The 12,272-nt window shown below is 34.5% G+C and overlaps 2 protein-coding genes across 2 annotated transcripts; both read right to left on the bottom strand.

Moving 5' to 3' along the window:
• Positions 1-1,210: 1,210 nt before the first annotated feature.
• Positions 1,211-3,943, bottom strand: LOC130982478 (methylsterol monooxygenase 2-2-like). Its single transcript, XM_057906495.1, has 7 exons — positions 3,847-3,943; positions 3,511-3,648; positions 2,675-2,820; positions 2,424-2,543; positions 1,967-2,179; positions 1,788-1,868; positions 1,211-1,676 (listed from the first exon to the last, which is right to left on the bottom strand). The coding sequence occupies exons 1-7, from the start codon at positions 3,928-3,930 to the stop codon at positions 1,586-1,588; spliced, it is 873 nt and encodes a 290-aa protein (XP_057762478.1). The 5' UTR covers positions 3,931-3,943; the 3' UTR covers positions 1,211-1,585.
• Positions 3,944-4,891: 948 nt separating this feature from the next.
• LOC130979403 (uncharacterized) lies at positions 4,892-6,629 on the bottom strand. Its single transcript, XM_057902842.1, has 2 exons — positions 6,263-6,629; positions 4,892-5,565 (listed from the first exon to the last, which is right to left on the bottom strand). The coding sequence occupies exons 1-2, from the start codon at positions 6,582-6,584 to the stop codon at positions 5,039-5,041; spliced, it is 849 nt and encodes a 282-aa protein (XP_057758825.1). The 5' UTR covers positions 6,585-6,629; the 3' UTR covers positions 4,892-5,038.
• Between the last annotated feature and the right edge of the window lie 5,643 nt (positions 6,630-12,272).

The following is a 12,272-nucleotide window of genomic DNA, read 5'->3' as shown; positions in this document are numbered from 1 at the left end:
TTTTCTTTAAAAACATATTCAAGACATAAATATAAGAAAATAAACATTTTCTGTTTTTAGTACGAGTACGTACACTAGTTTTTGTTTATTAGATGTTAATCATTAAAATTTCAAATTGTAAAACAAATTAGTCCTTAAACTTACAAAAAGAAACATTTTAGTCTCACTCTAAACTAACTAAAAAAAAGATTTGATATGTGTCACAATTTGAAGTTGAACTACCGGATATTAAATAACAATTTGAGAGTAAAACGACCACTCAAAAAAAATTTGGAGACCAGTTTAGAATTGTATTCTTTCCATTTTTTGTTGTAAATGTAGCAAAATTACCATGATACTCTGTGTAACCTATAAATAGGAGATACAGATTTTAAGATAAATAAAATAAAATAATATAATTCTCGTTATTAGGATTTTATAGAGAAGTTAGGAACAGATATTCTCTGTTGCATTTTAGAGTTCATGAATTAAAGAAGAATTTTCTCTATTTCTTGCCTTGGTTTTTCATATTATCTTCTGTTAAGAGATTCTCAAGGTGTAAGAAAGAAGAGATTTTGGCAACTAATTTCCATAACACTACTAATGAAGATTAGTGTAAATATGATAAATCAAGAAATATTGGGCATAATATTAGAGAATTTTATGAGATGTGTGTAGAAGATGTTATGAATTTCACCATTCATCCTCGGATCACATAAAAAAGTAGATAAAATGAAAATTAGCAACGAAATTTACTTATACTCTAGTCTCTAAAGTAGCGTTTGTTTTGAGGTACTGAGACAGAAATTACGAGACTGAAACTCAGTATCATGTTTGTTAGTTCAGACTGGTACTAAAATTTCTGTCTCTGTCCCTAAAATTTTAGTATTTCAGTACTTTCAAAAAGTTGGGACATAGGGGACTAAAATTTTTAAAAATAAAAACTGAAACTTTAATAACATTTTATACATAAAATACCTTCATTTCAATTAATTAATTTCAATTTTATCCTTTGTACGAATTAAATTAGAATTTCATTTTTGTTTCAATTTCTGTCTCCCACTTTACACCAAACAGAATATTGAGATTTATTTCAATCTCTGTCTCTTAATCTCTGTCTCTCAATCTCAGTCTTTCCGTTTCTGTCTCTCCACCAAACGCTACCTAATTGAACAAACTAGAAATTAGACCAAATTGAATGCTTCCAATACATATGTACTTCACTTACATTACTTATCACTCGCGTATAAAAATCACAGCAATTATCTTGCACACATGCTGAAGATTTCATTGAATTCAACCTTCAATTGTCCAACCCTAACATTTATGCTAAATAGTAAGTACACCCATATACTTCACAAATACATATTTTGTTGTTAATGCTGACAAGGACGTTCTAAAAGTGGCTACCAGACAAGCCAAAGTTGAAAGCAAAACAACTTGGAACATTGAAACCAAAATCATTATAATCATCTGAAAAATAGGCACAAGTGTAAAGTGTCTTTAAAGAAAATGTTCCATATGAACAACAGAACAGGTACCAGACAAGGGCGGCAAGACGTATGCCGTGGAAAATGGATATGCACATTCTGATCTCGTTCAATGTTCATTCATAAATTTTGTTACATTGATTGTTTTCAACTGTGGCTCTCTTCAATGCTTTCAACTTTCTATACCCTATATCTGTTCCAAATATCCTGATATAAAGAATAGATCACACAGTATTATTAGTGGAACTGTATACCTAAAAGGAAAAGCTTGTTCATCCTTCAAGGAAATTTAATAATACATTTAGCAAAATATCATACCAGTCCATGTAGGTAAAAGTTGACGAGTAGTTTCCGGACTTGGTATAAAGCAATCGGTGATGATAGTCATGGAAATCAGATCTAAAAGAGATCATGCAAATTTTAGCAATGGCTAGCATGATACTGAAACTAAACTAAACCATTGTTATATAGTGAAGGAGAAAGAACTTGATGCTTACCCCCCATATAATGGAAAGAAATTTGAAGGACTCCAAGGAAAATGGTAACCACAATGAGCTTCAACTGTCTCCAGGACTCTCAGAACCATCCATAACCATAGAGTTACCAAGTGTGGCCCTGTGACAGCAGGGCCAATAATGGTAGCAAATCCAAGGAAAAGTATTTCGGCAGGATGAGCATATTCCGAAGTAAGTCCAAACGGTGTAGCATACCTTTAGAATATGGAAAGATATATTTGAACATCACAAAAAACCTTACAAGAAATACTCTATGTGATCTGTTTTCTTTTATCTATGACTGCTGTTTTTGGAATTGGATTAATGTCTGTGAATAAGTTGTATCCATATATGTTGATTCAAGGATGTACTAAAACAGTAACGATGAATTCGTGATAAATAAAAACCAATGGAGGGAGTAGATTGAACAAACCAACTGCAAAACACAGATAATACTCACTCATGATGAACACTGTGCACATGCTTGTACAGCCATTTTGTGTGCAATACCCTGTGACCCCAGTAAAATACAAAATCCTCCAAAATGAAGTAAAAGATTATTTGTGTTAGAATTACATTCCTGCAAAATCAAATGAATATTTTCTTTGTAAGCTTAGCGAAGATATATATTAGAAATTTCTACATATATTGCTCCTATCATGGAGCTCCAATGTCATTAGTATTGAAAGTGCTCTGAAGAAAAAAAAGTACCAGGATGGCAATGGAAGACTACTTCGCATGCCCATATATTTGAACACAGGATATGAAAAAATCACGACTGGTAGATTGACACCAAAATGGTACAGTATTAAGCGAACGATACATTTCTCCTGAGCTGCAGGGCTATTATTTTTCCCCTGGATGAAAGCAAGCAATAATGAAGTTTTCAAATCTAACAGACCAAGCTTCCCAAGACAAAAATGGGAAAAGAGAAAGAGATCTTAGAAGCTGCATATTTAAGTTTCTCCTATTCAAATCAACAAGAAAAAATGATCATATTAAAGTAAACTCCCAATCTCATTCCTAACGAAATTGAAACATATGAAGAACAAAAACACTGGCCTTTAAATTGACAAATTCATCTCTTACTATTCATGAAAGAGTGAAAAAATTATTTCTTCTGGACAAAACATGAACACTTTCGGGAGGATTAACATAATATGTTCACTGTTTTAAACACATAGAACAATGCAGAACGATATATCTATTTGGCATTGAAATTTTGCTTATGTAGGAGATACAGATGAGGAAGAACAAACTTTCTAAGGAATGACCAACCAAAAAGGTTGAAATCATCATCAACTAGAACCATTTGATTTCCTTGCATACATGACATAAATAAATCACACAATTAATACATAAAATTGATTTTATAGCTGAATAACAATGACTCTATCATAGGGAATATATCAACCATTGCCAAAGCAAATTACATTGATCCTTGGAGCTTTGAGAAAGCATCCACAAAGCAATTAACAACTTAGGAGAGAAAACAAGCATATATAGATAAATCATAAAAGTTAAATATATAAAGTATATAGACAAACCTGAATCTTATAGTTGCTGAGCCATCCAGCTCTTTCGAACCAAACAAATGGAAGTCCAGATAAGAAGAAAACGCTCTCATGCAGAAAGAAACTCCCAAAACATGCCAATTGAAAGTCACTGAAATGCGTGATCAAAAACTGCAATCACACAGGGAAAAAATCAAAAAAGAAAGAAGGAAAAACAAAGTTCAAATATGTAAAAAAGAGTCAAACCTTGAAAAAGAAACAAACACCAATTCTAAATGGGCACATTGTAAAAATTATGAGGTGCGTTCAAAGTTGAGATCTTTATCAACGAACGAATGAATGAAGTGAAATGTAGGAAAAAGACAGAACCTGCCAACCGGATTCAACGAAGGAAGCCATGGATGGTACAACCCAGAAAGAGAATTTGCGAAGAGAGAGAGAGAGAGTGCACATACCAAGGTTTGTACTCTTCTTGGGGAGGGTCCTTCTCCTTCACACACATGCACACTTTCTGTATTAGAAAAAAAAAAAAAAAACATTTTTTTTATTTTTTTACACAAAAATTGTAAGCACTAGTCATTGATAAGTCCTTACTAGAGAAGGCCATATCGCCATCTCGGCCACATTATTATTTGTTTTTCTTTATCTTTTTTTTTTTAAACACAAAATTAACCATTCCATGTTGTATATGAATATTTTCATGTGGATCAGTGGATCCAAAGCATGCTAGTGTTCCGATAAATTCTCTCGCTCTCTTTTTTTTTTTCCTTCCTTTTCTGAACCGGACTCATCACTTATATTTAAAACGTGGTCCATCATAAAAAGAGATCCTTGAACTTGAGATATATAGATTAAGAAATTAAGATGCTCACTAACTTGATCAACCTCACATTAATAAAGTCACCAAAAAAAAAAAACCTCACATTAATAAAAACCCACATTTTACTAATGCACCCTGTTATACTATGTTTAATTGTTAATAGTTAATACTAATGAGCTAAGGAGAATGAAGGAATGAAGCTTATGCACTAAGTTGCACTCATGTTCCATCTTGGATTTTAGCCTTATCAACAATTTTGGCTTTCAAATGTAAATTTTTTATAATTCCATCTGAATTTTATCAACCAACAGTTTCTGAATAAAATTTTGCTTGCATATACATCGTTGAATACAAAATAGAAACTGTAATTCCGTGAAAATATAGCTTAAGAAACTGATAAGTGATCCAGTTGGAAATGGCAAGATATATCAAATCCTTATTTGACAATACAAATATGGATTGTCCAATTATTATTTTCTAATTTTCATATTTAACTCAAAAAATGGTGGTCGTATCAACCGGAAGTGAAACATGGCCATCAAACTTTAGTTATATGATTTTCATCAGGCAACCAAGCAAACAACTCTTCTCTCATCATGGCAACTGATTTTGAATTGGAGTTCACTTTAATTTAAAAATAATTAAAAATCTCAAAGGATGAGACAATACAATTCTCTTGCAAAAATTTAGGGAAAATTTCAAGAGACCATTCAAAGGAAGAGGCAGAAAACAAAGAAGAATCTAGTTTGTCCTGGGGGTAGCCCATTCAACTCTGAGGATGAGATTGTCATATCCATATCCATTGAGCTTGTTAATTGCTCTCTGTGCATCTTCTCTGTTTACAAAGTTAACAAATCCAAATCCTCTGCTCATGCCCGTCTTTTGATCAATAGCAACATAGACTCTGCTCACTGCACCAAATGGGCGGAACAGTTCGAGCAAATCAGGCTCTCTTGTGTCCTCCGATAAGTTAGTGACCCTCACAGAGTTCTCATCATTCCTGCGCCGCATGTCCGATCCAGTTCTCTCCGCACCGGCTCTCATTCCAGGAGGCACATATGCTCCCTTTGTTGAACCAGGAACAGCAGCTGCAGCATCAGATGTTGGAGGCTTGTCGACAAATCCCTCTGACGGTGGAGCAAGATCCTTGTAGGGGCACCTTGAAGTCCAGTGGTCACCCTTCTTCCCACAAGTCCTACAGACCATAAGAACAGCACCTTTCTGACCTAATGAATCACCAGTAGCCTTTGGTTCCTCAGTTTTGGCACCTGTTAAGAAGTTGCAAAAGTCGATATTAATTCGAAACCAAAGTACAAAACCCTAATATGATAACACATACACCTACAGGATGATGCACATAAACGTAGCTTTGACAAGCGTCTAATAGATACAGGTACAAGATGAATGTAAACTATTAAAGTATTAACTATTAACAATTATCCTCTAGAGTAGAGCACATTCATTCAAATGCCAATACCAGAAGAGAAAAAAATAAATTAAAGAGGGATCAAAACTTCAATTTGACTGCAGGCACAAACAATTTGGATTGCACCCTACATCACAATCAACAACAAAAACAACTATGTCTTGTTCAGTGGGATATGCTAGATGGTAGAAAATTAGAAATACAAAAAAGCCATGGCACCACACATGGAATTCGAATAATGCTGGGGAACCAACTTTTTTCAAATTATTTTATATCATAAATTCTATACCCTAAATCATAAACCCCTTACCTGTAACCTAAATTATAAATTCTAAACCCTAAAATTGGTTAGTATTGGCCAACGAAAAGTTGGTCACTGTACTTTCTTAGAGTAAAACACCAAATTACGCTATACTCACAAGGTCACAGTCCTTATTCATCGTAAAATCATCAATTAACACATCTCGAAACAATATTTATGTCTGACATTATTCAGACTAATCTAAAACCGCTGGAAAATAGAGTGAGAAAATACTGACCAAGGGGCTTAGGGCGCTCGAGGAGGATCTCTTCGGTGGAGACCATGGTGAGCCTGCTACCGACGTCTTCGTGGATGGCGTCGCCGAACTTAGGCCATGAGCGACGCTCGATGGCGCGCTTGCTGAGGCGAGCGTTGGCGAGCTTACGGGTGCGTGTTGTGGTGGTGATCTTAACCTTGCTGCCGTCTTCGGAGAACTTGTATTCGATGACCTTCTTGATACCGTTCTGGTCGGGGCCTATGACCTGCTTTGGCGGCAGAAGAAAGTCGAGGTTCTCGTCGTCCTCCTCCAGCTCGCTCCATCTCTGTGTTCTCGATCCCATTCTTACGATTGCTCTTCTTCGACTGAATGGCGCTCTTGTTTCTCTTTGTATTCTTCTTTCTTCCTCTGCCACTGCAACCTTAACCTTAATTTGGGCTTCGGGTCATGTTTTCTTCTTTTCTCAGGCCCATTATTTTGGGCTAGTTTTCCTTACAAGCTTAATAACTGACCAAACCATTTCTCAAGGGCGAGCAAAGCAAAATAAAGAGCCCAAAAATAACAAGCATGTTTTTTTTACGAAGCTAGTGGTCATCATATAAGCCTTACAACAAGCCAACAAGTGCATCTAAGTTTGAAACATGGCTAGGCCAAACAGTCTTTTAAGTATTATGTGTCTGAGTGATGGAACCCTAAACCTTTAAATATTGTGTGCGTGAGTGAGGTATGGGTAAGTTTGTAGTGTTTAAAGTTGAGGGTTATGGCACCACAAGGTTTGGCTTAGTGGCAACTATATTTCCCTTGCTAAAAAGTGCCCTGGATTCAAATCCTAGATATGTTTAGAAAGTTGATATATGGAATCTATTAGAAAAGGAAAGGGATGTGTGTTTAAGGGGTACTTGACCCAAAAAAAAATGGAGAATTATCTCATCTATTTGACCGAATAAAAAAAGCCCAAAAATAAATTAAACTATTATTTTTAGTTTTTTACACCGGTAAAAAGAAAGCAAAACGATCTTGTACCTCCGGAGTGATGTTTACAGAACCAGCGAGAACTCCTTTGGTTCTACGTTAATATGGGTCACAAACCCACAATCACAAGTTTGCCTATTTGGTGTTACCAAGAGGGAGCTATAATATGGGTTCGTTTGAATAACTTGATAAGTGATTTTTTTTTTAAGTTATGAAAAAGTATAATATTAATATCTGGTACAATTTTAAAATTAAATTGTATTTTTTTAAAAAATTATTTTAGTATTTATAAAGAAATTAAAAAAATGACTTCTCTCATAATAAAAAGATTTTTATCATTTTTCTATTAAAATAGATACTTTTAGAATTAAAAAACCAAATACAAAATAACTTATTTATAAATTATTTTTAATATAAATATTTATTGTTTAAGCTATATTTTCAAAAAGAACTTAATTAAGCTGCTTACTCAAACTAGGCTATGTGTTACAATGGCAATAAGTAAACCCATCAAAGGTAGACTTGGCAACCAAATTGGCGGAAGGGGGAAAGTATGCCAGTGTTTGTTCCCAAATTGATTTAGGATTGTTTGTCACTAAAAATATTTTTTTGGTTTTTTGGTTGTTTACGGTATTTTCTATTTTGACAGGTCAAGAACTAATCAGTTGCGGATCTGATCTCTATTTAAAGGTCTATCGCTGTCCAATGGATTACTGCATGCACAATGCAGGATTCGAACTCTCAACACTTGTTTAAGCGAACGAGTGAGTTGATCACTCAACCAATCAAAGTTGGTTTCACTAGAAATATTATTATTAATGATATTAAGTATGCCATTGAATATGTTGTGATTCATGTTCATGTTATGGTCATGGAGTTGGTGAATGCATGAAGGCTTGTAATGGAGAGAGAGGCGAAAAGAGCGATGAAAAGGCAACCGGCGGCTCCTCACAAGTAGGGGTCGCAACGGGTAGGGTAGGGTAGGGTTTGAAGCTAACCCTAACCCTACTCGCGGGTTGAGATTTTTATATAAACTCAATCATATCCTACCTACGGGTTGAGAATATTCCAACCCTAACTCTACCCGCTCTCAACCTGCGAGTACCCGACCTTACCCGCGGGTTATAAAAAAGATGCAAAATTATTATATAACTTCATGATAATTTAAAATAGAACTGACTTTTATGTAAAAAAAATATTAAATTATCAATTAATGATCTTTTTTTAGTGGCTAAGGATCTTTTACATTTAGTGAGAGGTCTTTGATTCAACATCCACTTGAAACATATTTTTATATAAATATATAACATATACATATATAGGGTGTGGGTTGGTCGGGTAGGGTTGAGGCTCAACTCACACCCTACCCGACCTGCACGAGAATCCAACCCGTACCCTACCCTACCCGCTGCAGATCGGATTGACAACCCTACCCGATCGGATGGGATCGAATTGGATACCCGCAGATAGGGTATATGTTGCCACCCCTACTCACAAGCATCGGAAAATTAAATCATATTGTTCACCTAAATATAACTTATTCAGCATGCCCAAGAAGAAGAGCACAAGCAATAAAATCATGTAAATAGCTAATAAAAACTTTTTCTGCGAGAAACCACTGAAACTTTAAATAGTGATAAAGAAGAGAGAATAAGAATATATAATTCCAAATCAAACAACCCATGTTATTCCAAGCAAATTATATCAGGATACTGATGATTGGATTTTTGACGGTTTAGAATTTCACTAATAAAATTTCGTTGTAAAGTATAGTTTCTAAACCAACAATAACCCTTTCATACAAAAGATTGTTTGTCACAAGTAACAAACCCCTAATTTTATAAACCGAAGTATTCAAACCTTAGGTCGTTCTCCCTAGGAATTACAATAAAGTGTCTTGTTATTGGTTATGAGTTATTTTGGGGTTTTGATAAGAAACATGAAAGATAAATGGCAAAAAAGTAAACTAATGGCTAAAAAGGTCTTGGCAAGGGTTGGTGGTCAAGGATCTCTATCCTAATCACTAACCACAATATGAGAATTGGCAAGGATTAATCTCATTAAATCATCCTCTAACTAGTAGTAAAGGAAAGTCAAATGAGCTATATCAATCCTAGTCCATAAGTCCTAACTCTCCACTAATTCAATTAGTGAGAACTAGAGTCAATGGCTCCCAATCATCAATCACTTGGACATTAGTAACTCAAGAGGTCCTAAGTTACCTTTCCAAGCCAAGAGTATAAAATCCTACTCTAAAATCCAACCAAGCATTTCATCAAACACTTGGAAGGCATAAAAGGAAAACATAGTAAATCAACAACAAGAACAAAATCTAACAACAATTATTGAAAGGAATTAACAACACAAATCAAAAGGAACACAATTATTATGATTTACCTTGAATTGAATTGAAAGAGAAAGGAAGGAACAAAAGTGGATCTACAACAAAGTATAAGAACAACATAAAGGAAGTTACAACAAAAGAATAGAGGAAGATGAATGTAACAACAAAGAATTGAAAGGTAGAAGTAGAAGAAAGCAAAGATTAAAACCTAGATCTAAGAACTAATACTAATCCTAATCCTAGAGAGAAGTGAGAGCTTCTCTCTCTAGAAACTACTTCTAAACTAATCCTAATATGTGTAAATGAACTAATGGTAACTAACATGTATTTTCCTCTTCATTCCTTGGGTTAAATAGCATCAGAAATGAGTTGGATTGGGCCCACAAGGCTTTAGAATTCGCTGGCCATGTTTTGTTTTAAGTGAACCAGGTGGCAGCAACTGCGCGTGCGCGTACTATGCGCGTGCGCGCCACCATATGTGTAGCAACTATGGCAAATCTTATATCGTTTCGAATCCCCAAATGTTAGCTTTCTAACCTAACTGGAACCGCATCATTTGGACCTCTGTAGCTCAAGTTATGGTCGTTTAAGTGCGAAGAGGTCGGCTTGACAGCTTTCCGGTTCTTTCATTTCTTCATGAGTTCTCCAACTTTTCATGCTTCTTTCTTCATTCCCTTGATTCAATCTTTGCCTCCTAAACCTTAAATCACTTAACAAACATATCAAGGCATCTAATGGAATCAAGGTGAATTAAATTTATTTATTTTAAGACCTAAAAAGCATGTTTTCACTCTTAAGCACAATTAAAGGAGAATATACAAAACCATGCTATTTCATTGCATAAATATGGGTAAAGGGTTATAAAATCCCCTAAATCAAGCATAAGATAAGCCCTAAAAATGGGGTTTATCAGATACCACCAAATAGCTAACATCCATCAGAAACATAATTCTTGAATTGCAAGGAAAACCTACTTCAAAACTTCAAGTGTTTCTGTACCCTCAGCTACGGCAATTGAGGTGACTTTTGTATTAGTATTGCAAGTGTGAGAAGTGTTGAAGTTAATCTCAATCAAAAAAAGCAAGGAAGAGTGAGAAGTTTATAAGATGAGAGACCCATTAACTTGACATCTTAAGATTTTGAGTTGGATGTGGTGTCTTCTCATCTTATGTTCTCTCACTTAATTCCTCCCCAAAATCTCTACGGTTGGCAACATTTTGCTTCTAAAAGTTGTTAACATAAAGTATATTTTCATGGATAATATTGATGCAAAAAGTTACACATAGCTCATCCATGAAAACCTTCACCACATTTTTACCCCCTCAATGAAAATATACTCTTAGAGGGTTGTTTGTAAATTAAGGTCTGGGAGAAGGGACAAAAGTGAATGGTTTGAAGGGTGACTATGATTCTACTTTACTTGTCAAACTTTTCACTTCAATATCTTCCCTTCTCCAAAATCTCAACACACAAGCACATCTTAAGTTTTCTTTTTTTATTTTTTTGCAAAAAAAATGATCTTGATGTACTTCTCTATTTTGAACACTCATAGTCATAGGATAATAACATTGAACTCTTATAAGTTATAAAGCAATAAATTTATTCTCATTTTATGATAAAAAAACACTAATTGCCTTCACAAAAAAGAACACTAGTTACATTAAAAAGGACAACTAAATAACCTCCAAAACATACAACAATTAAGGCTTCTTCTTTCTTGATTTGAGCATGACCAATCCAATAAATATGCACAAGAAGCAAAGAATTGCAACACCAGCTGAAACCGGTATTAGTATGGCATACTCTTGAGGCAAGAAATACTTGTGCACAAAGTGATCACCATCTACAAATGGCTGAAAATTAAACACCAAAAGTAAACATCAAGACACAAGCTACTCCTACTAGCAAGTTGAAATTTTGAAGGCAATAATAGCAAGGTAACTTGATTTTAATTATATGAGTTAGGTAATAGTACTAACCAAGATTAAACCCAGAATGTATAATAAGTGAATATTGATGAGCTAAGTTAGTAGAAATCCAACTGCTCTATCAGCTAATTCCATTTGAAATTATTTGCCCCCTTTTTGCTCTTCTCACTCTCCTGCTCACAACAAATTTGCATTAATCACAATATTGGACACTTGAAACAAATATCATTAGCCATAATCACGGTTTCGATTGAACTAAAGATTCTGTTTTTAATATAAATTAGGACAATGAAAAGAGTAAAGTAAGGGAGAACAAATATCAAAAATAGCAATTGGCACAGATCCACTTAAAGTTTTAAAATTTAAACAAACTGTGAAATGCTTTTGTCTTCTAAGTTCTAATCCGAATAGATGGAAAAATAAAAAAAAAGTGGTGCAAAGTTTAAATAGAATATGCAATTGGAACAAGACAGGGATTAGAGAAGAAGATAATCGCCAATGATGGGGGAGAAGGCTTCGGCGGGCGCCAAAGGTGAAGACAGAAGAGAATGTTGATTGATGAAACGGATCGTTCACGAAACACAAGAATCAGACAAAGAAGATTCAAAAAAATAAAAGAGATAAAAAATAATTATTTTTGTTAAGATAGAATTCCGTAATTAAATGTATATATATAGGCTCATTTTTTTAATATTGGAGTGCTTTTAGTGTTATTCTCTATTTTATAAGGTGAATTGGTGTTTTACTCGAATATTGGACAGAGGCACAAATCGCTGTGGACTAACCA

Source organism: Arachis stenosperma, chromosome 5, assembly GCF_014773155.1.
Source record: "Arachis stenosperma cultivar V10309 chromosome 5, arast.V10309.gnm1.PFL2, whole genome shotgun sequence".
Taxonomy (NCBI): domain Eukaryota; kingdom Viridiplantae; phylum Streptophyta; class Magnoliopsida; order Fabales; family Fabaceae; genus Arachis; species Arachis stenosperma.
The sequence above is the reverse complement of the archived record's forward strand: the minus strand, read 5'-3'. Positions and strand labels throughout refer to the sequence as shown.